We start from the raw sequence: 26,224 nt of genomic DNA, 5'->3' as shown, positions 1-26,224 counted from the left end.
TTGATGAAACGGTGTACAGTAAAAACAATTTTGTGAAAATATTATGATTTATAATAAGTTTTCTGTTAATATATTTTAAAAATGCAATTTATTCCTGTGATCAAAGCTGAATTTTCATCATCATTACTTCAGTCTTTCTTCATTCAGTCATTTTTTGATTTCATATTGAACGTAGAAAAATGAGAAAACGGTTCCTTTTTTGTTTTGTTTTTTAAATTAAAAGAAAAACAAGAATTCAGCTTGATTTTTTTCGTTCCAAAGTAGTGGCGTTTCATTCCCGCCCTCATGTAGAAATCGAATATGCAAGTTGTTTATTCATTTTCCTACCTCAGAACAAAAAAATCAAGTTTTTATATATATATATATATATATATATATATATATATATATATATTATTATTATTATATAAAAACGAAAAAGGAACCATTTTCTCATTTTTCTACTTTCAATATGAAATACAAAAAAAACGACTGAATGAATGATACATGGATTTGCGTCACATTATCCTTCTAACATCCAGATTTTCTGCTCAAGAAACATGTCGTCTTATCGTCAATGTTGAAAACAGTTGTGCTGCAATTCAGTTTTAACTGAGACTATCATGATCATAATCATTATCATCAACTACTATGATTGTTTGACCATAAATGTTGGTTACAATGGAAAGTTACCAGTGTGGTTTAATAAAATCAGTTACCAATTTACGTAACTGAAAAAAAAAAACGTCATTAAAAAACCTATTTTATAAAACAACTGACAACTCACACACTCCCAACAAATGAATCCTTGAATAAGGTATTAAACATGTACACAAAATCAGCGGTTCAGTCATAACTTAATTCCCTTAAGTCATCTTAAGGGAATATTCCACACTAATCTCAGATAAAAACAGATGCCCGACAGACAAGGAATCATGGGAAGTCAGTGGTACGCGATTCTCCTCCGGTCCAGTGTGTGGTGCTGTAGTTCAGACCAGCAGTGGGTTATCCAGCACTGCTACTCCCGCAGCGACGCCCCCATCGGCGTGCTCAGAGCTCTTGGTCCTCAGCAGGTGGCCCACACATTCATTAAACACCACGTCTTTGCCTTTCCTGCGTGTGTGAAAAAGATGCAGTGATTTGCTGTGACACTGTGTGCCCTATTTTAACGATCTAAGCAAATGGTCTAAAAGGGTTGTCCCTATTCTCTTAATTTGTAATGGGTGTGTGTTGGGCGTAACGTGCAATAAAAATCAGAGTCTCATCTCCCATTCCCTTTAAAAGCCAGTTGTGCTGGTGCCATGGCAGATTCGCAATTTAAATGGTGGAATTTGCAAGAGAAAAAACTAAACACTTCTTTCAGTGAGGAAACGGATCTGCTCGTGTGTGAGGGCAAGACCATATGGCATCAGTTCCCAACAGGGGGGGGGTCTCGGCCCACAAGGGGGCCTCAGTGAGCTCTGTTGGGGGGTCGAGTCATATTATGAAAAGTTTTGAGCACTGAGCATTAAATAAAAGTCCTTAACTTTTTTCTGTTCAAAATGTACTAAATGTATATAATGAGCGAGTTCATCATGAATCCATCAATCCGTGTTTTTGTCTTATCCTGAACCACTATGGTACACCTATAATACGTGTTTACATTGGGACTATTTTACACTGGTTTGGGTCGCTGCCGCTGAGGAGTAGCCCAGTACCTGCGTGACTCGTCATAGACTTGCACAGAAAGAAGTAGTACCAGCTACAATGTTCTTCTGAAAGATGGATTATTTTGTTAATAAACTCAAGTTTATTAATGCTCGCTATTGCGACAAAAGCGTAAAAAATAAAGCCTCACATTGATAAAGGCCCCAGATAGGCGAGGGCTTGGAGCCAGAGGGGCGTAAGTGGCATTTTGGGCGAATATGAGTTCTTCATATCAAAATAAAGGTCTCGATGAGCTCTATCCAATGGTGCCAAAATACCTATGAGAGATCTAACTATATTCAATAAAGCAACAAAAAGGCTTATCTGACGTATTTGATTTTTTTTTTTTATGTTTTAGAACATGTTCATTGTGTTAATATGCCATACATTTTTTTACTTAAATACTCATTCATGTAAGTATGCCTGTGGTTGCAATGTTTGTGGTTTAAGGTTAATAATACAGGTGATTGAAGTGTGGTCAAAATTTTGTTTTGTCTCTCCTGTAAAGTTTATTAAAAGCCACTTACGCCCCTCTGGCTCCAAGCCCTCGCTATATTCTTTCTTTTTTTTACCTACACACCATTGTGAATATTTTTGTTTTTGCATTTCAAATCAGGGCCAATATATAGGCTTCTCTAGGCTTATGTTTTTAAAATACAAAGGGCCTACTGATTTACTGACTTTTTGTTATTGTATTTTCAGTATTATAGGCTATTATTTGTGCATAAACATATCTGGTTATAGAAAACATACTGTTTGTTTGAAAAAAATATATTTTGTCATCCTTGTTGCAAGCTTACAATAGCGATAATATCATTAAATGTGAAGGGGGAAAATATTTTCTTGAGAAAAAGGGGTCCCACACAAAAAAAAAGGTTGGGAACCATTGATCTATGGGACAAAGTGTCCTCAAAACAGCAACGCGCCAGCAATGCGCCGGGCTGAAACAAGTAAAACACCAGTGTTGGGAAAGTTTACTTTCTACATGAACTAGTTCAAAGTTCAGTTCACACATTTTAAAATGCACTAGTTCAGGTCATAGTTCATACTTCAAAAAATGAACTAGTTCATTCATAGTTCTTTTTTCCCATGTTGGAAGCCTTTTTTTTTATTAATATTATTGTCACAGCCCATATACAAACACAGACAACGATTATTTTATAGATGGGCGGATTGCACAGAAATGTACGATTTTTCCCATCCTCACCGACCTCGTCATAAAACTCTTTTAAATGACCATACGACGCCTCCTCACTCACTGCTTTGTCGACGGCGGCCGTGACACTAGTGGCTGGTGTTGCCAGATTGGGTGTTTTTTCGTTACATATTAAGTGTGTTTTAGCCGGGTTTTCGCCCGGCTCTATAGAATATTGTACGAAGTTAAACTGAGAGAGCGTGCGTTCACAGACATCAGAACGCATTCACGGTAGCGTTCATCAGGCAGTAACACAGTACATTCAGTTCACGTTCGCCAAAAATATGAACGCGTTCATTAACTATCATGAAACACACTTGCGTCGCGCCTGGCGCTGCATTGCGTCAGGTATATGATAGGGGCCTGTGTTTTTAAGATGTATATGTTTTGTGGAAGCACTGATTCCCACCTGACATACGCTCCGAACGTGCCCAGTTCGCTCAGACAGGAGTTCAGTCTCAGAGGAGCTCCGGACCGGAGCAGGTAGTTCTGGACCGGGATGGGCTGGATCTTGTCCATCAGGATGTAGGCTGTCCTCTCACTGGAGTTCTTCATGTTCTTCAGCACCTCACAGATCTCACTGCCGTAAATGTTGTTGCCTGCGATATAGGAAACCTCTGAGCAAGTGTTTGTGATGTATATGTGAGCGAGTACACCGGACATGACTTGTGAATACTCACCTCCTCCCTCCCTCTGAGGTTTCAGCACATACTGATCTGGATTGGCCAAAGCCATTGCTACCGTTTTATCACCGTCTTCTCCCTGCGGAAAGACAGGTCTACCATTTAAAATCGGTTTCATAAAAGTAGTCAACAGTGGTGTTCAAACCTGCTTCTGACTTTCAAACTTTCAAAAAGTTTAGTTCCCAACAAGGTTAGCATATCATTATAATCAAAATAAACTTTTGGTCCACAATCAGCCGAAAACAGCCAACGAGTAGCAGATACGAGCGTTGCAGTGGGCGTACAAATTGTGTGTGCTCTAATATGAAAGTGATTGATCTTTATAGCCAATCACAGACATCTATGTTAAACATGTCAACACAATGGCCAATCAGAGACACATATGTTGACCGTAGCAAAACATTGCCCAGGGGTGATTAAGAATTAGTTCGACAGCGCTCAAAATGAGAAATGCTGGTATTGTCATTTTTAAATTTCAGTATTTTTGACAACACTACTTTGAGTGTTCTGTTGATTCATTGACTACTGTATAAGTGCTTCATTAGAGTTGGATCTGATCATTGGGTCTGACTACTTGAGCAGGATTCAGTGTTGCTCCTCTACCATGTCCAGGGTGTACAGCCCAGCGAAAGTGGCCCGGATCTGAGCAACTGCTTCGGGTTCGTCAGGGAAGAAGCGCTCCAGAACCCCCGGCCGGGCCAATTCCTGCTGCACCTTCTTAGTTCCAGCGAGATGGGTACTGATGTCGGGACACTTCACCGCCAGGGAGCGCTCCATCATCAGACGGGCCTCCCAGCTCTAAAACATACGGGTTTGATTCACACTCGACACTCAAAACGGATCACACCATATACATTTCTAAGAGGAAAATAAAGCCTATAATGTCCTCACCCGCTCTGAGGAGTAGTTTTGGGGCATGTATCCGTTACGGAAGTAAACAATGGCTATCTCACGGCCATCTCTGCAGGAATTGAAAAAAAAAAAAAGGTTGTCAGTTGACACAATTTCAATCTTGAAGTTGACTAGGTATTTCGATTAGGGCTGTCAATATTAATCGCATCCAAAATAAAAGTTTGTGTTTACGTAATATACAGTATGTGGGTGTACTGTATATAATTATTTTGAATATAAATACACACACATGCATGCATGTTTAAGATATAAAATTATTTATATATAAAATATTGATATTTATATATAATATAAATCCATATACATGAAAATATTTCTTAAATATATACAAGCATGTGTGTGTATTTATATATATAAAATAATTATACACAGTGCACCCACATACTGTATATTACGTAAACACAAACTTTTATTTTGGATGCGATTAAGCGTTTGACAGCCCTAATTTCGATACAATATTATTGCGATACTCCAAGACATGATAAAAGGTTAACAAAAAAATGCACTGTTGATTTAATGCTAAATTTGGTGTTGCATTGTGGGTGTAAATGAATAGGCTTGGACTTGGAGCTGCTAACCCAATGCACAGGACAATATTGACACAAAAATATTTGTTTTTAAAAATATAAGTTATTTTAGACGAATACTTGCACTCAGTCACTCACTAGATAAATTTTAAATAATGTAGGCCACTTTTAACTGGTAGCATGAGACATTTGGCATTATCAGGAGCCATAAATATTCCCACATTGCATTATTATACATTATATATAGTAGTTTAATTTAGTACTGACACTAAAACTCTTAAAAAATATATTTTGGGTGAACTATACACAATACATATGGTCACTCTCCACGATACATATTGCATTTTTGTATTGCGATATTATGTCAGTGTTTCACCCCAAGTGTTGACTAAACATTGCTCTCAAGTATTCAACAATGCTAATATTAATGTGTTGGACAGATGAGAAATGTATAATATTGAATCAGAATCACTCACACAAAGAGCCTCTTGCTCTGATCCAGAGATCCAGTTCTGCAAACATCTTCAAACTGTCTTCTTATTACAGGAATATTTCTGTACAATTAAGTTAACACAACAGATCATCACTTTTGCCCATATAAAAGATGCTTTGCTTCGCAAACACCACTAATTAACATGTATTATTATTAACAGGCAGTGGACTATGTATATACAATACATACACGTTTATCACGACTGCTACTCAGTACTTACTAATGTAGTTATATACAGTAGTAGTTAGTTACACTAATAGTAATTATGTATGTAAAATAACTGATTATAGCAAGACTATCAGACTACATACTGTACCTTTTCCACAGCTCATTCTCTACATATCGATGGTCATAAATATTCCTCTGAACATTCTCGACCAGAAACATGACCACAGCCCTGTAAAAGACATCAGTTGCAAATAAAACAGCCTCGGTAAGCAGAAGAGACTTGATTCAACAACACTGAAAAGTCTCACCAACCCCACGCTTTCTGTTTGTCCAACTCAAGGCAGAAAGTTTAACACACACCTCTCAGATCCATAGAGTTGCCAGGCCTCGGCCAAACCTCTCGCCAGACCTGCTGCTGGGTTGTTGTCGAGAATACGATCACACTCCTCTGGCAGGTTTGCGACCTTCAGAACGTGTCTTACGGGATTGAGAAACAGTGGATCACAGCACTGACGATAAACATCACTCAGTAATAAACCAGTGCATCATTTTAATACACAATCTCCTCTTTTTAGAGCTGTTCGGAGTTTCAATTGACCGTTTTGCTCAGACGTACCGATGGACATCTGGTGTCCGTGAGGCAAGACCGCCAAAACTTGCAGCAATAGTGTTGATTTCAATCTGCTTTAGAGACGTCCCGCCGTCTGGTCTGTGGTCCAACATGTAATCGGAGCGATTCAGGCCCAGCACTATTGACTTGGGGAAGACATGAGCTATAGTTTAAATAAAAGTATCTAAAGAACATATGCAATTAGGTTATTAATATTATTTTTATATGAAGTGTGCTGTACTAAATGTATAAAAGAACATGAACCGTGAAGTAAATGTTTCAAATGTGTAAAATTAATTTAAAAAAAAAAAGGATTATACCTGAGGTAGATGTTCCTGTTGAACTTGTTTGTATATGCTGAAAAGTCTGGCTGTAAAATCGTCAACTTTGATAGTGCTGTCGAAGAAGAAAAACATATTATATGACATAAGATGCCTCTAGTGGCACGAGATGGAATTGCAAAACACTGACAGGTTTAAAAAATAAAATAAAACAATCATATTAAGATCGGACAGGATAACATGTTAACAAATATATTACATTTATTTTAATCACACCATTAAAATGTAGCCTAAAAAAATATGTCAATAAGAAAAAGGATACTCAATAAGATATTAAACTAATTTTTGTTTTAAAATTTACTTTACGGAGGGTGTAAAGCCTGCCCAATCTGTCCAGTGACAGTTTCGATAAGCGGGTGAAGGTTTACTGCGTGTTAATGTCTTTTCCGTGTGGCAAAGTAATTTGATTCCAATTAAAGGGATAGTTCAAAAGAGACAAATTGTCCAGGGTGCTCAGGGAGTTCAAAAAGGTATTAGAAGGTATCCCAGTCTTACAGGGTACTTCAACACATTTACATTTATGACGATTCTCTCACGTCAGTAATGCATGAAATGCAGGTACATAAAAATGTTTTTTATGTTTTAGTGTTTTATTTTGATTTCTTTATTGCTATTCTCTTTATTGATATTCTTTATTCTTTATTGATTTATTTATTGCGATTTTTTTAGACTGAATTAATTATTAGATTTATCAACTCACAAAATAAAAAAATTTGCTAAACCCAACAATAGAGCGATTGTATGATACCTGGCCAGAGTTTCTTCTAGAAAGGTGGGATCCTGGCTCACCCGGTCCACCAACCGGTTAAAATGTGTCTGTACTGCCAGTGCCTGATGAAAGAGCGCTGTGGGCACCGGTGTGGGAAACAACGTGATCGGTGCATAACTCACCACCTGTCAACAAACACACATTTATATGGCATGAATGGACACCAGCAGAGTCACTCCTGATTCTCTGAGCGAGGGGTTTCTGCTCAGTATCCACTCAACGGGGCAGAACTAACTCTCCATAATCCAGAAACAAAACACGACCACAGGACAAACAGAATTCCAGACGTGACTGTGAATCAACTGCAAACTCTGTGACAAGATGCCAGTTAGTGTGGTCATTTGAAATCAACTTTGCCTGTATTTATGGAATAATTGGCTATCTAGGAGACTTGGTTAGATCTGGGTTAGGTCTCCGGTCGCAGTCTTTATAGTGGCATGAGTTGCATTTATTTACTTTAGCTTGATATGCAATGCAAAACTGCCCTCTGTGGGATTTTGCAGCTTGGATGAACAGTGCATGTAGATGTCTAAATGACATTTCTTCCATCCACATGAAACAATGGCGCGCTCTTACTTCAGGAGAGTTTGGCGTTTCTTTGGTCCGCATCAACACCCCATGTAAAAGTGCTGTGTCTTTTGCGATCTCTTCTATATTTTTGATCAGGTTTTCATCTTTCAGGACATCCTCCAGTTTGACAGACATAGCAGAGAATCTACAATCAATCAGAATGAAACACATTAGTCATTATTCATGCCAATGATTTGCCAAAGAAATTTGTATTTTTGTTCATGGGTCAATGACATGCATATTTTTGTGTCGAAGTGCGTTATTTTCTTTTAAAATAATTTGATAATATGAATATATTTAATATGAATTACTGGTAAAAAAAAAAAAAATGCTAATTTCAAGTATGAGTACTAGGTTGGTACACTTTCCACGTCAGGTGATACAGCTACAGTATACACAACTATTTGGTTGTACAGGTGTTCTGACATTCCATCCTACCCGTCAGATTGTCCTACCAAGGCTTACTGCGCATGCGCACATCAATAATACGTCATTTTTTGTCACGCTGAACAACACGCCCATAATATTTTACTACTTGCGCGAGATCTTCTTCATCTGAGGTAAGTTTTTCACTATTTTTGTCAATTATTACTATACAAAGATATATAGCAAAAGTCAAACAATTCATTTAAACACTTTGAAATGTTATTTAACAACTGAAACTTGTTTAAACATTGTTCTTTACTCAAGAATTAGTCTTACATCAGTTTTGAAAAGATTTATAAAAACACAGTTTTGACGCTTTATTTGTCAATGAATCGATTATTAAACTTCCACTACTCAGAGACTTTGTACTAAAAAGGGAAGTGTCTTTACGGGAGGCAGATCTTAAAGAGACTCTCAGATGAATGAACGACATGGTAACTTGTCTTACACAATATAACCCGCTGCTCCAGTGATGCAATGATCACAAACCTGTACTCATCATGACACGGCACAACTGCACTCAACTATTAACGTTACAAACAGACAGACACATTGAATGTCAACACTAGCTCGAGGTGTAGCTGACTGTCCGTTGAGTTGTGGCATACCTGATGTTCGCGGACTCTGTTTGGTCACTCCTGTGGCACTGAAGCTCCTTGTTTACAGCGGGTCTGAATAATATTTAGGCTCAGTTCACCTGAGAACAGACTGACAATCATGTGAAAGTGTTTCAGTCGTACTGCTGCTAACTGTAGCGCTGTTCGGCTCGTGCAATAACAGTATCCAATCAGTGAACAGAAGGCTGATGACGCCGCTGTGTCCACGTGCGCGCGCAGCACTTCAATCATACAAAAAGATATTCATACAGAAGCTTCTTCTTCTTCTTCTTCTTCAATGATTTTTAAAGGCAGCTTGCTCATTTTATGTTTCAGCATCATACCGAAGCGTTGTCGTTCTTTCTTTTTGAACGTGCTGTAAGGAACTGGACACTAAAATACAGTTTCATGAAGCCTTCGTTGATATGGCTTTCAGTGTTTTGGAGCGCGGTACAAATATATATTACACAGACACTATTTGATGGTTCGTAGATTGTATTTAATAGCTTACACTTTCAAGAAAGGTTTTTGTAAAAAATAAATAAATAAATAAAGCTTTTGTTGCATTTACATCAGTTTGACCAGCAGGGGGCGTGTGGTCTACGAGTTTCGTGGACTTTTTTTATTTTATTTTATTTTTATTTTTTTTTAATTGAACTTTTACTTATTACAACAAACAATTTATTTATTTATTTTTTTTATTTACTCTTTATTTCAGACCAATGGGTCCATATCAAAAACAAACAGAGTAGAACAAGAACAATACAGACATCAAAGACAACATACACATAAAGAAATCCAACAAAGAAAGAGCGTATGACAATCTCAAAATGTACAATATAAATATTAATGTATTACAAACCAAGATTCACACCTCCCGCACATCATCCAAAAAGACATCCTCTGCACTGATCCCACGACAAGGGAGAACAAATAGACTTAAGGAGCTCAAAACACTTAAAAAAAAAAAAAATAAATAAATAAAAAGAAAAAAAAAATAGAGGGACTCAACTCATCCGAAGTGTCAGTTTCGAGGACTAAAGTGAGCTGAGATATCTAAACACTTTCATGATTTATAATCACAACATTTTTTTCTTTTGTCAAATCAACTTAAATAATTTATGTAGTTCATATAACATCATATCTTGAATTTCTAATGAATCAATCTCCATTGTATTAACTCACTTTTTCCATTTCAATGAACTTAAAATTTTAAGGCAACCAGGTTACTTCATTTTTTTAAGTTAAACCAACAATATTTTTTTTACAGTGCTGGTACTTCACAACTGCTGGGTCACCCTATGAGTAATGTTTAACAGAAGCAGAGCTTAGACAAAGAAGGCATTGCAAATCATTTTTATTCATGAAAATATAAGTGCAATCTGTTATACACAGATAATAAAATAAGATTATTATACAATATGATCTCTAAATTCCATTTTATATTTTTTTAAGATTAAAAAAAGATTCTCAAAAAGCTGTTTACTTTGGCATGACACAAAATCAACCTGTTGTGCAGAAATTAGAAGCATGTAAAACATTTTAATGTACAGTGGGATCTGAAAGATTTAAAATCCAATTTAAACCTGAAAATGAACAGGTTTTAGGATTTCAACTACATGAAATCATTAAGATCCTGCACTTTTTTTGTAGATAAGTACATTTTTGTGCAGATAGTCAGATGTTCTCATAGATAAAGTGAGGTGGTCATTCAATCAAGGGAAAAAACAAATACTAAGCTATTCTGAAAAACGTTTATATTTTTATATTGCAACTTTGGATGTAAAGCGAGCTTTTAGAGCCCTGCAGATTTAATGTATAGACAAATATCAAACTTTACGTCTTTTTAAAGAACACTGATGCTGATTTGGAAGCTGATTACACCATATAGTATTTTTCAGCATTACATATTCTTTAAAAGACTATGCAGTACGGTTCTTGCTAATAATAACACAATGTGTTTGCGCTTCAGGACATGAATGCACGCACACTTCCCCGAATGACCGCCCTGCATATGGGGCAGTGGCGCAGACTGGCTGCGCAGTCGGTGCAGACGACCAGATGACCACAGGGGATGAAGACCATGGAGACGAGTTTGTCCATGCACACCTTACAGGTCCTCTCTTCCTGAAGCTGTCTCAGCTGTTCCTCTGGACTCAGATCGGATCGCACTGAAAAACACACAAACACACTGACATGTCAACTCAACCTGGGTCAATCAAGATGAGTGATTGTACGATCTGTTCCATCCCAGAGGCTAGATAGCGAGAAGAAGAACATACACACACACACACACACACAAACACACGTGTTAAGTGCAATGAGAGCATGTTAATATGGACCTTTCTCCCTGACTGAGACCGGCGTTCTTGACGTTCTCGGACTCTCCACCATCTCTGAGGGAACAAACCATCCACACGTTAGAGGAGGGAACGGCACACATCATTATTTAATCAACAAAACATTACAGTAATATGCAAAAGTCATATGCACATTAGTATTTTCACCCAAAAAAATGGTTTTAAGACAGTTTTTTATATCTTTCTCTGTAGTGTGTCAGTGAGAAATATCAGTTTACTTTATCAAACATTACTTTTGCCATTAATCCAGTGAGATTAGGAGTCTGAATACAGCCGATATGATCAGATCTCACCATCATTGAGTCTGTCTGTGATTACATGAAGAAACAGAAAAACTGAGACAGAATATATCCAGAAGGCGACGTCTCCAAGACTCTTGAAGAAACCTACCTTGCACACTACTGATGGTTACATTAAAGTACTAGTCCACGCAATAACATTTTTTTATTCTGTCATTTTATGGAAGCCCATTTTACTTCCGCCACTGAATAAAAAATAAAAAAAAAATAATTGTGACTTCTTATCTCACAATTGCGAGATATGAAGACAGAATTGTGAGAAATAAAGTCGCAATTGCGAGATATAAAGTCACAATTCGGAGAAATAAAGTCACAATTGCGAGATATAAAGTCGCAATTGCGAGAAAAAAAGAATTTGAGACTTTTTATCTCACAATTCTGAATTTATTTCTCCGAATTGCGAGTTTATATCTCAAAATTCTGACATCTTTTCTCAGAATTGTGAGATATCAGGCCAATCCTAAAGAAAAAAAGGATTTAACTTTTTCCCCCCAGAATATCTTATATCACGCAATTCTGACTTTATATCACGCAATTCTGACTTTATATCTCGCAATTCTGACTTTATATCACGCAATTCTGACTTTATATCTCGCAATTCTGACTTTATATCACGCAATTCTGACTTTATATCACGCAATTCTGACTTTATATCTCGCAATTCTGACTTTATATCACGCAATTCTGACTTTATATCTCACAATTCTGACTTTATATCACGCAATTCTGACTTTATATCTCGCAATTCTGACTTTATATCTCACAATTCTGACTTTATATCTCGCAATTCTGACTTTATATCACGCAATTCTGACTTCATATCTTGCAATTTTGACTTTATATCTCACAATTCTGACTTTATATCTCACAATTCTGACTTTATATCTCACAATTCTGACTTTATATCACGCAATTCTGACTTCATATCTTGCAATTTTGACTTTATATCTCACAATTTTGACTTTATATCTCACAATTCTGACTTTATATCTCGCAATTCTGACTTTATATCACGCAATTCTGACTTCATATCTTGCAATTCTGACTTTATATCTCGCAATTCTGACTTTATATCTCGCAATTCTGACTTTAGATCTCGCAATTCTGACTTCATATCTTGCAATTTTGACTTTATTTCTCGCAATTCTGACTTTATATCTCGCAATTCTGACTTTATATCTCGCAATTCTGACTTTATATCTCGCAATTCTGACTTTATATCTCGTAATTCTGACTTTATATTTCGCAATTCTGACTTTATATCTTGCAATTCTGACTTTATATCTCGCAATTCTGACTTCATATCTTGCAATTTTGACTTTATATCTTGCAATTTTGACTTTACATCTTGCAATTCTGACTTTACTGTATATCACGCAATTCTGACTTTATATCTCGCAATTCTGACTTTATATCTCGCAATTCTGACTTCATATCTTGCAATTTTGACTTTATATCTTGCAATTTTGACTTTACATCTTGCAATTCTGACTTTACTGTATATCACGCAATTCTGACTTTATATCTCGCAATTCTGACTTTATATCTCGCAATTGTGAGAAATAAAGTCAGAATTGCAAGATGTAAAACTTGCAATTGTGAGATAAAAAGTGGCAATTACCTTTTTTATTTTTAATTATGTGGCGTAAACAAGCTTCCATAGAATGTTCATAACGGGCAGTTTTTTTATTTTATTTTATTCCATTGGTTATGTAAATTTTAGAGAAAACATTATGTTCCTTTTAAATGTTCTCGGAATGGTCAGAAACAAGTACTAACATTCAAAAAATGATCTGAAAATGATCAAACATCTGACGTTTCAGAAAAAAAGTGTTTCATAAAGGATCTTTAAACGCTCTTAAATCTCAGTGCTCTACTAACATTACTGAACCTTGCCAGAGCGCTCTGAGAACGTTCCCTGTGAGCTTCACTGCCATTATATGCACATCTGCAAGCTGAATTTCTTATTTAGTTCTCCTTTTGTGGTCCAAAAAGAATGAATGGCATGTGACATTGTAACAACACCAGGGTAAATAGAAATTAATGACTGAATTTTTCATTTTGGGAGATGAACTATGCCTTTAAGTAATGTAAACATTCTGTTAACTTCTTTTCGGTTATGTTCTGTTTTGAATGGGGTGAGTTTGTAAACACCTGGTCTGGGCTCCCCGGTCTGCCTCTCCTCCTCCTCGGCCTGCAGGACGTCGGTCACCAGGTCAGACACTGAGGTGTAGTGTGAGCCGGTCAGTAAGAAGCGTGACTGTACCAGACTCTCCACTAGTGAGCGCTGGAAGCCCATCTGCAGCACCGCCTGCACCACCGGAGACAACATGGCCGCCGCCACTGAACTCTGCCCACCCAACACCTCTGCCAGCAGGAACACAGACACGCCTAGTAGATTTAGTAGGTTTGCTCATGCCTGCTTTTTTAATTATAACAAAATTCAATTGAAATTCAATTGTTTTTGAACACATTGACTGCCATTATACCTAGCAGGATCATCATATTCGGGGGTCCTTATGGCATTTAAACATTTGAAAACCCCTGCCCTGATGGCGTGACTCACCTGATGTAATGTTTCCTGCAGTTGATGACAGAGATCCACCCTTTAAAACAAATAAAACATTTAAAGTCCATGGCAATCATGGCTCATTTACCATAAACTAATGGTTAGATGCATCATTATTACTCACCATTCTCTCATTCATGCTAAAGTAAGACTGCTGGATATTGCTCACATATTCCCGTCCTCTGGATTGAAGCAAATAGTCACATCTTTGGAAGCACATGATAGACCAAATTAATAACGATGATGCACTAAAATCAATAAAACATCATTCATTTGTAATGCCTCTTTAGTACGTTATTTTAATGTGAGAAAAGTAGAAATAAAAGAGAAATAATCCAGCACTCACCGAGGAAACCATTTGGCGTGTTCCTCCCAGGGGTCATCACCTGGTTCCCAGTTCCTCAGACCACCATCACAGAAGAAACACTTCACATTGTCACCATGACCTAAGAAAACGACAATCACTTATTACCATCTACTAAAAACACTATGTTAAGAGAGTAAAATATATAAAATGGGCTAAAATCATCACCTTTGCCATTTACCGAGTTCCAACTAAATGTTCTTTATCAGTAATAAATTTAAAGTGGTCAACATGTTGAGAATTTTGAAGAGAATCTAATATAAACATATGAACATGCTTAAACTCTGAAAAATCATTTACTCTCCCTCAGGTTATTCCAAACCTGTATGAGTATTTCATGTTGAACACAAAATAAGATATTTTGAAGAATATGGGTAACATAACCAGACAGTTGATGGACCCTACTATGTGCCCCCTATTTTGTTTTTGCATTCTTCAAAATATCTTCTTTTGTGTTCAACATGAAATACTCATACAGGTTTGGAAAAACTTGAGGGTGAGTACTGATGACAGAGTTCAATTTTAGTGGTGAACTATCCCTTTAACACAATGCACAGATATTGCAATTTTGAATGCATGATTTGTATAAGGAATATGCAGAAACACTGGGCCTATTGCTTTCAGAATAATGAGCGGCACGCGCTTCACTGCACTGCGCTCGCGGGCTCTCTAGTTCATTCCCTTCATTCACAGCGCGCATGACTGCCGTGCGCGTGACCGAAAGCGCAGAAAACAGAAGTAAGTTTGAATCCGAATCGAAACGGCATATATACACTCGTAATTTTCATGTGAAATTTCATTTCAGTTTAATTTCTCAACGAACAAAGTGGTCCCTTTAGTCTGAGACGGACCTGTAAAGAAGAAGCCAGCTCGCGCCAGCGCGTCGGGCTGCACAGATGCTCCTGTGGGCCAGTTGTGGTAACTGGACAACCTGGTGTCCTCGGACTCCATCTCCGGGTAGACCGCCTGGCCGGACTGCACCTGCTCGTCCACGGTCAGCCGCTGAAGTTGACTCAACAGCTGCCCATCCACAGAGTCGGACGAGCCCAGCGGAACATTGCCCACATCCCTGCCCATCATCAAGCCGCACGTGGGGAAGTGCCTCTCGTGCTCCCCCCACGGGGTGTCTCCGTGAACCCAGTGCCTCAGGACCCCATCACAGAAGAAGCACTGCACCGTGTCCCCGTATCCCAGATAGTGAAAGCCAGCCCGGGCCAGCTCAGCGGGGCTCACGGGCGCATCTCTTGGCCAGTTGGTGAAAGTCTGGAGTCTTTCCTCCTCACTGCGCATCCCGAGCCGAACCCCCTCATGTCCACCGTCTCCCCTCATCATCCCGCTGCTCGCCTTCCATAACGGGCTGCCCAAGTGAGCTCCAGCCCCCTCTCCGCTGGCCATACAGATACAGCCTATTCAGAAACGCCGTTCACTATAACACACTTCCAGAAAAAGCAAGCAGTTGTTAACATGATCTGCCCATGTGGCCGAGCCCTGAATAGCAAAATATACAACAGACGCCTTTCATGGTGATTTTCTCTAAATTTTACATGTTGATGGGTAAAAAAACAACCCAACCGGCAACCCTGAAAGATATGTGTTACACATTTTGAAATTATCATGAAATTTAAATGGACCCTTTTTATTAAACGTAGCTTATAAATATAGCTGATAAATAATTAATAATAATTAATAATAACTATTTTTTTTTTATTTAGGCTAATAATGTTATGTCCATTGTTGGGGTAGCCTAACTCAAACGTAATCAGGTTACTTTTTTTCAATTTACAACAAAATATCTAACTTTTCAAATAAGTAACTTACTTTTTCACATTATTGACTGGCAGCTCTTCTATGTTGAGAGAAGTGAGGAGGTGTTGTGTGCGCTGTGTAAACATGATACACTCTAAACAATGCTGGGTTGTTTGGACCCAAATTTGGGTAAAATATGAACAAACCCAAATGTTGGGTTAAAAAGTGTAATTTCAAATTTTAACCTAACTTTCACTCTCAACTGTACATTTTTTAATTGCATTTTTAACCCAACATTTGGGTTTGTCCATATTCGACCCAAATTGGGTTGAAACAACCCAGTATTTTTTCAGAGTGGTAGGCCTAGTGTTTTAGAATAAATGTGAACATGCATCTAATTGTCATACTTGCACAAAAACATTCAGTATTACTTAAAATGAAAACGCATATAATTTTATAATATAATTTTAACTATATTACATACTTTATGTTGCTGCTGACCTTCAATTATCTAAATCAACCATAAGCAAAAATGACTTTAGATTAGATTTAGAATTTAGAATTGCAGCACTGTTGAAAGGTTTGTTTCAGCTGCATGCGCCAAAATGTGCATTTCTTCCGCCTGAGGCTTACATAATTTCACTTTTGGTGTGAAATAGCCTTAGGCCTAACATTTGCCAAAATAGCCTAGAACTTTTTTGTTGTTATAAGAACTAAGAAACCACATTACATTATTTTATTATGACATATAACACTTAATTTAACACGTTGTCACATTAAAAATGATTGTGAAGTGAAATTCATATTTATTTATCATGACACGATTTTGTAGGAATTGTAAACAGGCGCTAAAGAGAGTGCCTAAAGAAGCCTAATTGGCTTTTACTGTATGTGCTAATTGGTGACCCCCAATTTCGAGGAGGACCCGATTCGTTACCACACTTGTCTTCTGTTTTATGCCAATCAGCTGCCACTGCTATAATTGTGAACATCTTAGCCAACATCATAAACAACTGTCTTACATAATTTAAAATGTAAAAAAAAATTGCCTTGCTTCATTGTTTTAAACAAAATGAATAAATAATGCAAAAGCAGGATCCTCCTTTACATCATTTATTATTATAAGTATAGCAAATCTTTTGACATTACTTTTTTGACTACATCTCCCATAATCCATCACAGGAAGTACGTCATCTGTTGACGCCAGGCATAATGGCGGCTTAGTAAACCAAACGCACAAGCTTCGCAAGCGCCTTGATTTTGATCCTTAAAGTAAGTAATTGAATCAAATGTTTTCTATTTTTAATAACAGCACAGTTGAGCATGTTGTTAATAACATGGTTTTACCCGTTATAGTATTTTTTTCTGATTTCTAGAGATTTTGTTTATTGAAGGTTGCAGGCCATCGCTGTGCTCACTGCAGCGCCTTCAGTGTAAACTTAAACGATATTATTAAAACTCCCGTGCGTTTGGTCTTCGCTAGATATATATCACGTGTAATTATATACTTACATATTTTAGCTGTGCTGTAATGACTGCACAATGCATTATGACTAAAATGCCTTAAATAAAACAAAATGTAAGCGCTATACATGTCATGTAGTCTTGTATTTACAACCAGTTACTCTGTAGACATCAGTCAAACTTGTCTTTTAAGCATGCGTCACTGCTCATCACAAGGCCTGGCTTTCCTCTTCTTTCCAGATGGCTGGTGAGTCCTCTGAGAAGAAGGACCTGGAGAGCATAGGGAAGGAGCGAGAGTCCCGTAAGCGCAGTCGTTCTCGCTCCAGGGAACGGGAACGCAAGGGATCTCCCGGCAGAGACCGCAAACGGCACCGGTCCCGTGAACGCAAGCGCTCCCGCAGCAGATCCAAATCTGTAGACCGGTGTGTGTGGGACTATATACTGTTCTTCTCATGCGAATGATAACTCATGATTAATCCAACGCCAACTCTTCTTCTCTGTTTTTAGAGATCGCCGTCTAAAAGACAAAGAAAGAGACAGAGAGAAGGACAGAGACAGGAACCGCAAAGACAGAGAAAGAGACAGGGACAGACGGGACAAAGACCGGTCCAAGAAATCAAGGTTTGAATCACGTTTGCCTCAAACCTTTTCAGGGCTGCCTCTGAACAGTATGGATATCGAGATGCTTGCAGTGTGTGTGTGTGTGCGTGCATATCTAATTCATAACATTTAATGTTATGAATTAGATATATATTTATATATATATGTGAAGAGTTCAGATGCAAAAGCCTCTAAATGCCATTTGAAATTTTCTTCTTTAATGATAATTTTTATCAAACTTGTATATTTAAGTTCAGTAATTTCACTTAAATGGCATTGTTATTTAAGTGAAATTACTGAACTTAAATATACAAGTTTGATAAAAATCATCATTAAAGAAAATTTCAAATGGCATATAGAGGCTTTTGCATCTGAACTCTTCATATACACACACACACAAACATATATCGAGAATATATATATATATATATATATATATATATCAAGCAATTCTGACTTTATATCTCACAATTGCGACTTTATTTCTCACAATTCTGCCTTCATATCTCGCAATTTTGAGATAAAAAGTCGCAATTATTTATTTATATTCAGTGGCGGAAACAAGCTTCCATAAATATCAACCCCTATTATAATAGGTATTTTTCAGTACATTATTTTGTCCAACCTCTGTATGTATACAATGTTAAGATATTTTAAATATCAAAATAAATAATATAATGTAAGTATTTCACTACTTGGTGTTTGCTTTTTTCCTCTCAGGAGCACTTCCCCGAAATCCAAGGATTCGAAATTAAAGAGGGATGTGAAAAAAGAAGAAGATGAGGAAGAAGAGAAGAAGAAAAAGAAGGTAGCCTATTAGAAGACATTTCAAGTTTGAAAGTTGCATACTGTGTACTTTTCTGATTTGTCTGCAATCTGTCTGCCTGGTTTCAGGTGCAGCCTCTCTCTCTTGAAGAGCTGCTTGCAAAGAAGAAAGCTGAAGAAGAGGCAGAGGCTAAGGTGAAGAGATATGATATTTTCATATAAATCACTGCACTCCTTTTTTTCTTTAGTTTTTCCTAAACATATCCTCCTGTTACAGCCCAAGTTCTTGTCCAAAGCGGAGCGAGAAGCCGAAGCCATCAAACGGAGAGAGCAGCAGACAGAGGAACGACGCAGACAGGTGGAGGACGAGAGGAAGAAAAGAAGAGTGTTTCAGGACATTGGCAGAAAGATGCTAGGTGAGAGGCTAGAAAAAATAATAGCATCTGTAGAAATTTGCTTAAACTTTTAATACTGGAGTTTCTTGCTCTTGGTCTGTCTATTAGCTCTAAAGGCCATGCCAATGTGCTGCTCAATGTTAATGACTATATGTAATTTTCAGTCTTTTTTTATTTTCGTCATCTTGATTTATCTAACTTGCAGAGGATCCTCAGGAGCGTGAACGGCGGGAAAGAAGGGAGCGGATGGAAAGAGAGAACAACGGGAATGATGAGGATGATGGACGGCAGAAGATTAGAGAAGAAAAAGACAAAGGAAAAGAGCTGCAGGCCATTAAGGTGACGAGCTCTACACTGTCCTCACTGGAGAAAAACAAAACAAGCTTTTAGATCATTTTCTTGGTTGAGAGAAATCTCAATAGTATTTAAACTAGGCCTGATGATTTTACATTAGAAAAAGAGATAAGATTGAGCAATCCTTTACTAAATATGCCTTTGGGAATAAGTTGGCCTCAGAAAAATCAATGAAATTAATTTGCAAATGTTTAGAGAAGTTTATGCAATCAGAATATCATCTTTCCTTGTATTTTCCTCTGTCCCTGCTGTGCATTAGGTGGTAATATGTCTTGGATGAATGTTGAACCAGTACTTGTTTTCTCTTTAGGAGCGTTATCTCGGCGGGATGAAGAAACGGCGGCGTACACGTCATCTGAATGACAGGAAGTTTGTCTTCGAGTGGGATGCGTCTGAAGACACATCAACCGACTACAATCCAATGTGAGCATGCCATGAATAACTGCACATAATAACTTTTCACATAAAAGTCCAGATTATTTTACTGCATTGCGTTTGATTATGACTGCCTCAGATCACCCAATTTACATATTTATGTAGTAAATGTGAGAGAGGAGCACAATAACACAGGTTTGACTGTTTATGTTTTTAGCTATAAAGAAAAGCATCAAGTTCAGCTGTACGGCCGAGGCTTCATCGCCGGCATCGACCTCAAACAGCAGAAGAGAGACCAGTCTCGATTCTACGGAGACCTGATGGAGAAGAGACGGACCCTTGAAGAGAAGGAGCAAGAGGAGTAAGATTCATACACTTCCATCATATCAGAATGATTTCTGAAGGATCATGTGACACTGAAGACTGCTGAAGATTCAGCTTTTACATTACAGGAATAAATTACATTTGAAACTATATTTAAATAGACAACAGTTATGTTAAATTTAATAATGTTTCACAAAATTGCTGTTAAACATAAGCACAATGACAGGGTTGTAACTGACACAAGGGAGAGCTAATGCCTCAAATGGAAATGATCATAATTAAATGTTCACTGTTTTAATGGATATGCTATTAATTTCTGTATTTCACAGAGTGAGGCTGAAGAAGGTGCGAAAGAAGGAGGCCAAGCAGCGCTGGGACGACCGACACTGGTCTCAGAAGAAGCTGGATGAGATGACGGACAGAGACTGGAGAATATTCAGAGAGGACTACAGCATCACCACCAAAGGAGGGAAGATCCCTAACCCCATCCGCAACTGGAAGGAGTATTTACTGCCGCCTCACATTCTGGAGGTCATCGAAAAGTGTGGCTATAAGGTCAGTGTGCTTCCAAATTATTATTGTTCTGCAAATATGCAAGCTCTTGCAAGCTCTGCAAAAATGCTCTTTACATATGGCATCCATCCAAAGTGTGTTTTGTATATATTTAAAATGTTTTCTTTAAATGTTCATTCTTTATCAGGATCCTACACCTATCCAGAGGCAGGCCATTCCTATTGGTCTACAGAACCGTGACATCATTGGTGTGGCTGAGACTGGTAGCGGTAAAACCGCCGCCTTCCTCATTCCTTTGTTGGTCTGGATCACTACTCTACCTAAGATTGACAGGTGAGCTCACGTTTCTCTGTCGCGCTTTTATATGCCGACACATGTTCTGAGGAATCGGATCAAATGTGTTTCCCTGTGTGTGTGTTTTACTGTAGGATTGAGGACTCTGATCAGGGACCGTATGCCGTAATTCTGGCCCCGACTCGTGAGCTGGCACAGCAGATCGAGGAGGAGACCATTAAATTCGGCAAACCGCTGGGGATCCGGACAGTAGCCGTGATTGGTGGAATATCCAGAGAGGATCAAGGGTTCAAACTCAGGATGGGTTGTGAGGTGAGAGTAAAAGACCTTCCAATCAGTTGTTATTAAAGGAGTGCCGTAGTTCACTTTAAAAAAACAACAACTTTTGCTGATAATTTACTCACCCCCCCCATGTCATCCAAGATGTCCATGTCTTTATTTCTTTTTTTTCTCCATATAATGGACTTCATTGGGAACCAAACGGTTCAAGGACCAAAAGACAGTTTCAGTACAAACTGCTAATTGTTCAAAGGCTTTAAACAATTCCAGACGATGAATAAGGGTCTTATCAAGTGTAACGATCGCTCATTTAAAATAAAATAACAAAGTTTAAGTTTTATAAGTTCAAATGCTCGCTTTGCTCTGTTCTGTGTGACTCTCCTGTTCGAACTTGTTCATTAAAATGAACAAATCTTTTCTGAGTCAATTCAATCATTTAGTTCGTTGAATGAATCAAATGACTCGGAAAAAAATTTGTTCATTTTGATGAACGAGTTCGAACAGGAGAGTCACACAGAACAGAGCAAAGCGAGCATTTGAACTTATAAAACTTAAACTTTGTTATTTTATTTTAAATGAGCGATCGTTACACTTGATAAGACCCTTATTCATCATCTGGAATTGTTTAAAGCCCTTTGAACAGTTTGCACTGAAACTGTCTTTTGGACCTTGAACCGTTTGGTTACCAGTAAAGTGCATTATATGGAGAAAAATCCTGGAATGTGTTCATCAAAAACCTTCATTTCTTTTCGACTGACATGGGGGCGAGTAAATTAACAGCAAAAGTTTTTTTTTTTTTTAAGTGAACTACTCCTTTAAATCAAAATGATTCATAGTATTTCTATATTTAGTGATAGTGAAATAACACTGGTCTATGTCTATATTCGTAATAGATAACCTCATTGTAGTTGTAGATCTGATGTGTTTGGCTTCCTCATTCTCAGATCGTCATAGCCACACCTGGTCGTTTGATCGACGTGTTGGAAAACCGTTACCTCGTCTTGAGCAGGTGCACATATGTGGTACTGGATGAAGCCGACAGAATGATTGACATGGGTTTTGAACCCGACGTCCAGAAGATTCTGGAATACATTCCTGTGACTAATCAGAAGCCTGACACAGATGATGCAGAGGACCCCGAAAAAATGATGCAGAACTTTTTGGAGGGCAAACACAAATACAGACAGGTAACAGATACTGAGTCACGGATTATGAAATGAAGTTACAAGTCCTTTTTTCCCCTCCTTTTGATTTCTTGTTATTGCACGTCCTCTCTTGTGTTTTTCAGACGGTCATGTTCACGGCCACTATGCCTCCCGCAGTGGAGCGTTTGGCCAGGAGTTACCTCCGGCGGCCTGCGGTGGTGTACATCGGCTCTGCCGGCAAACCTCACGAGAGAGTGGAGCAGAAGGTCATCCTTATGTCCGAGGGTGAAAAGAGGTCAGTGTTAACTGTAACCCCTCATATTCAAGTGGAAGTTGTCATCAGAAATTTACTCAACCTGTTACTCCAAATGTTCTTGTGTGGTTAACAGGAAGAAGCTGCTGGAAGTTTTGGGAAGTGGTTTCGAGCCGCCCATCATCATCTTCGTTAACCAAAAGAAGGGTTGTGATGTGCTGGCTAAGTCTCTGGAGAAGATGGGAGTGAGTACACAGTGTTTATTACTGTCTGTAATTCTTTATAAAGAGAACTTTCACTCAGTAACTCTCTCGATCTTTCTTTTCCTCTGTTCTGCAGTACAATGCTTGTACACTTCATGGTGGTAAAGGTCAGGAACAGAGAGAGTTCGCCCTGTCCAACCTGAAGGCCGGAGCTAAGGACATCCTGGTGGCCACAGATGTGGCAGGCAGAGGTATCGACATCCACGACGTCTCCATGGTCCTCAACTACGACATGGCCAAGAACATTGAGGGTGAGTCCAACGTCTTTTCTGTCACTTTATCCATTAAACCTTTTCCCCTTTAGAACTGTCGGATGGTTATATCAGGGGACTTCCTATTTCTCATTTCACTTTCGATTAATCTTCAACTTGGCTTTTCTCAGACTATATCCATCGTATTGGCCGAACGGGTCGTGCTGGAAAGAGTGGTATGGCGATGACCTTCCTGACCAAAGAAGACTCTTCTGTGTTCTACGACCTGAAACAAGCCATCTTGGAAAGCCCCGTGTCCACCTGCCCTCCCGAGCTGGCCAATCACCCAGAAGCCCAGCACAAGCCCGGCACTATCCTCACCAAGAAGAGGAGAGAGGAGACCATCTTTGCCTGAGCTGGACCTCTTACATATGTTGTTGTTTTTCTCTTGTGCATCTTGTGACTGCTGTTTCTTTTTACCAGATTCTTCATAAGAGACACCCAAACATGGGATCATAAATCAGTTTTCTGATGTATAAATCGTGAGTGTAGAACTCTCTGTACTAAAACTGCAGTAGAGAGAAATCCCTTGACACCATCCGATGGACAGTTGGTAAAACGTAAAATTGTTGAACAGCACACCTCTTTTGTTTTTTACACATTATGTGTTATTGTTTGTGATTTTTAAATTGTGTAAAAATACCGATACATTAATGCATTTGTAGATAACCCATTTCAGTCAGAGGATGAGTAAAATTGTTCATTCGCTCTTTGGATTAATAATAAAGTCCTTAAGACTGAAAAATGTGTCGTTTGAAGTTTTTGATTATATTTTTCTGGCTTGATAACAGATTAATTGAAATCAATGATGATAATCTAACATCCAGTTACTTAAAGGGTTAGTTCACCCAAAAATGAAAATTAAGTCATTAATTACTCACCCCCATGCTGTACCAACCCCGTAAGACCTTCGTTCGTCTTCGGAACACAAATGAAGATATTTTTGATTAAATTTGAGAGCTGTATAACTACCACATTGGCTCCTAAGGGACTGCCTCTTGACGGCCCAAAAAGTCAATGAAGAAAATGTTTAAATATCCCAAGTGACTACCGTGGCTCAACTATATGTTTATCAAGCGACGCGAATACTTTTTGTGCGAAAAAACAAACAAAAATAACGAGTTTATTCGACTATTTTTTTCTTCCTTGTAGGCCAGAACGAGACTTCCTTATAGATTTCCACGACGCATGCGCGAGAATTGCGATCTGAAGTAGTAAGCTGGTGTACGCAGATCGCAAATCTCGCGCATGCGTCGTGGAAATCTATAAGGAAGTCTCGTTCTGGCCTACAAGGAAGAAAAAAATAGTCGAATAAACTCGTTATTTTTGTTTGTTTTTTCGCACAAAAAGTATTCGCGTCGCTTGATAAACATATAGTTGAGCCACGGTAGTCACTTGGGATATTTAAACATTTTCTTCATTGACTTTCTGGGCCGTCAAGAGGCAGTCCCTTAGGAGCCAATGTGGTAGTTATACAGCTCTCAAATTTAATCAAAAATATCTTCATTTGTGTTCCGAAGACGAACGAAGGTCTTACGGGGTTGGTACAGCATGGGGGTGAGTAATTAATGACTTAATTTTCATTTTTGGGTGAACTAACCCTTTAAATTACACTGCTATACAAAAGTAACAGACGATTGTCTTAATTTCACAAGCCAACATGAAACTAGAAGACCAATGCTGTGCCCTTGGCCCACTGCCTGGCTACACAGGCTATGAGTTTATGTTCACACCAAATGTCCTTTTGAAATCTGCCCTCCATGTAACCCAGTGGGTGGAGGGGGGAGAATTTCTCAGTGGGGCATTGGGGGAACTGGTGCCAACTCCACACTTGGACTGGTCATAAGAAATCTTTGATTAATTCCAATGTCCAATGCCTACTCTTGGCAGGAGGAGGAGAAACTGACCACTCTCTTTGAGAGAGGATAGCAACAGATACTCTGCCAGTGCTGTTACCCATCCCTTCATCCTGAACAGAAGGATGGATTAAATTGCCTGCTGTTTCTTCCCTTCCTGAGGGTTTGCTGGCCGGTGTCAACTCACAGCCCCTGCGAAAGGAAGGCTTTTCTCTTAGCTGACTGACCACTCCACTGGGTGGTCCAAACCAGGGTGTGCTGGTTGAGGAGCCCAGCAGTGGTCTTGTGAGGGAGGCAAGTTTGGAAAACCTTGCCCTCCTGTTTCCTCAAATCAAACTGCTGTTGCCCAGTGACCAATTCCCCGAAAAGGGTTTCGGCCTTAATCTGAGCTTTCAAGATGCAGATCCGCAGAAGATATCTTCCGAGAGCGCTGGGTTTGGTGTCCCAGCATCCATTTGCCTCCCCATCTCCTCCATAAGCTCCGCCTGATAAGCAGTGAGGAGAGAGGTGGCAGTAAGATCCCTCACTGCCTGGGCAGAGGAATGGTCGATCTTCTGAGGCTGCTAAGCGTTCAGTGTGTCCTGGACTGGCAGTGAAGCTGAGGCAGAGGAAAAGGCTGCCCTGCGGTAAGGGGTTGAGAGACCACTGACAGCTCAACAGGAAGGGGATTTGACATCCCTAACCCTATTACAGGAACCCTGTGGGAAAAGGGCTTATCCCTGAAACTTTTAATTTCTGGAATACACGCAGGGATCGCTGAAATTAGCTGTTTAATGCCTGGGGCACATGACGCAGTCTCT

General features: G+C 38.7%; 3 protein-coding genes across 5 annotated transcripts; 1 reads left to right on the top strand and 2 right to left on the bottom strand.

Moving 5' to 3' along the window:
* Positions 1-399: 399 nt before the first annotated feature.
* On the bottom strand, positions 400-9,134 carry gss (glutathione synthetase). The gene is made up of 13 exons (XM_039684835.2): positions 8,968-9,134; positions 7,940-8,078; positions 7,343-7,488; positions 6,574-6,649; positions 6,260-6,399; positions 6,004-6,120; positions 5,792-5,872; positions 5,459-5,536; positions 4,435-4,504; positions 4,147-4,341; positions 3,541-3,622; positions 3,270-3,459; positions 400-1,092 (listed from the first exon to the last, which is right to left on the bottom strand). Exons 2-13 carry the CDS (start codon positions 8,066-8,068, stop codon positions 969-971), a joined length of 1,428 nt encoding a protein of 475 aa, XP_039540769.2. The 5' UTR covers positions 8,069-8,078; positions 8,968-9,134; the 3' UTR covers positions 400-968.
* Positions 9,135-10,296: 1,162 nt separating this feature from the next.
* birc7 (baculoviral IAP repeat containing 7) lies at positions 10,297-18,051 on the bottom strand. Of its 3 annotated transcripts, none has more exons than XM_089124099.1 (8): positions 17,961-18,051; positions 15,399-15,983; positions 14,530-14,629; positions 14,308-14,431; positions 14,181-14,220; positions 13,769-13,981; positions 11,298-11,351; positions 10,297-11,126 (listed from the first exon to the last, which is right to left on the bottom strand). In XM_089124099.1, exons 2-8 carry the CDS (start codon positions 15,940-15,942, stop codon positions 10,924-10,926), a joined length of 1,278 nt encoding a protein of 425 aa, XP_088980225.1. In that variant the 5' UTR covers positions 15,943-15,983; positions 17,961-18,051; the 3' UTR covers positions 10,297-10,923. The 3 variants fall into 3 exon arrangements, with proteins under 3 accessions (XP_088980225.1, XP_039540785.2, XP_088980226.1); XM_039684851.2 differs by having other exon boundaries at positions 14,308-14,389; XM_089124100.1 differs by lacking the exon at positions 11,298-11,351.
* Positions 17,439-24,313, top strand: ddx23 (DEAD (Asp-Glu-Ala-Asp) box polypeptide 23). Its single transcript, XM_039684849.2, has 17 exons — positions 17,439-17,565; positions 17,998-18,179; positions 18,265-18,378; positions 19,078-19,165; positions 19,252-19,317; positions 19,400-19,538; positions 19,723-19,856; positions 20,182-20,294; positions 20,464-20,607; positions 20,900-21,125; positions 21,271-21,416; positions 21,512-21,689; positions 22,601-22,843; positions 22,945-23,096; positions 23,191-23,299; positions 23,394-23,568; positions 23,700-24,313. Exons 2-17 carry the CDS (start codon positions 17,998-18,000, stop codon positions 23,921-23,923), a joined length of 2,433 nt encoding a protein of 810 aa, XP_039540783.2. The 5' UTR covers positions 17,439-17,565; the 3' UTR covers positions 23,924-24,313.
* The last annotated feature ends 1,911 nt before the right edge of the window (positions 24,314-26,224 follow it).

This window comes from Pimephales promelas, chromosome 20, assembly GCF_988280905.1.
Source record: "Pimephales promelas chromosome 20, fPimPro1.hap1.1, whole genome shotgun sequence".
In the NCBI taxonomy this organism is placed as follows: Eukaryota; Metazoa; Chordata; class Actinopteri; order Cypriniformes; family Leuciscidae; genus Pimephales; species Pimephales promelas.
Note: the sequence above shows the minus strand (reverse complement) of the source record. Positions and strands in the feature narration are given on the sequence as shown.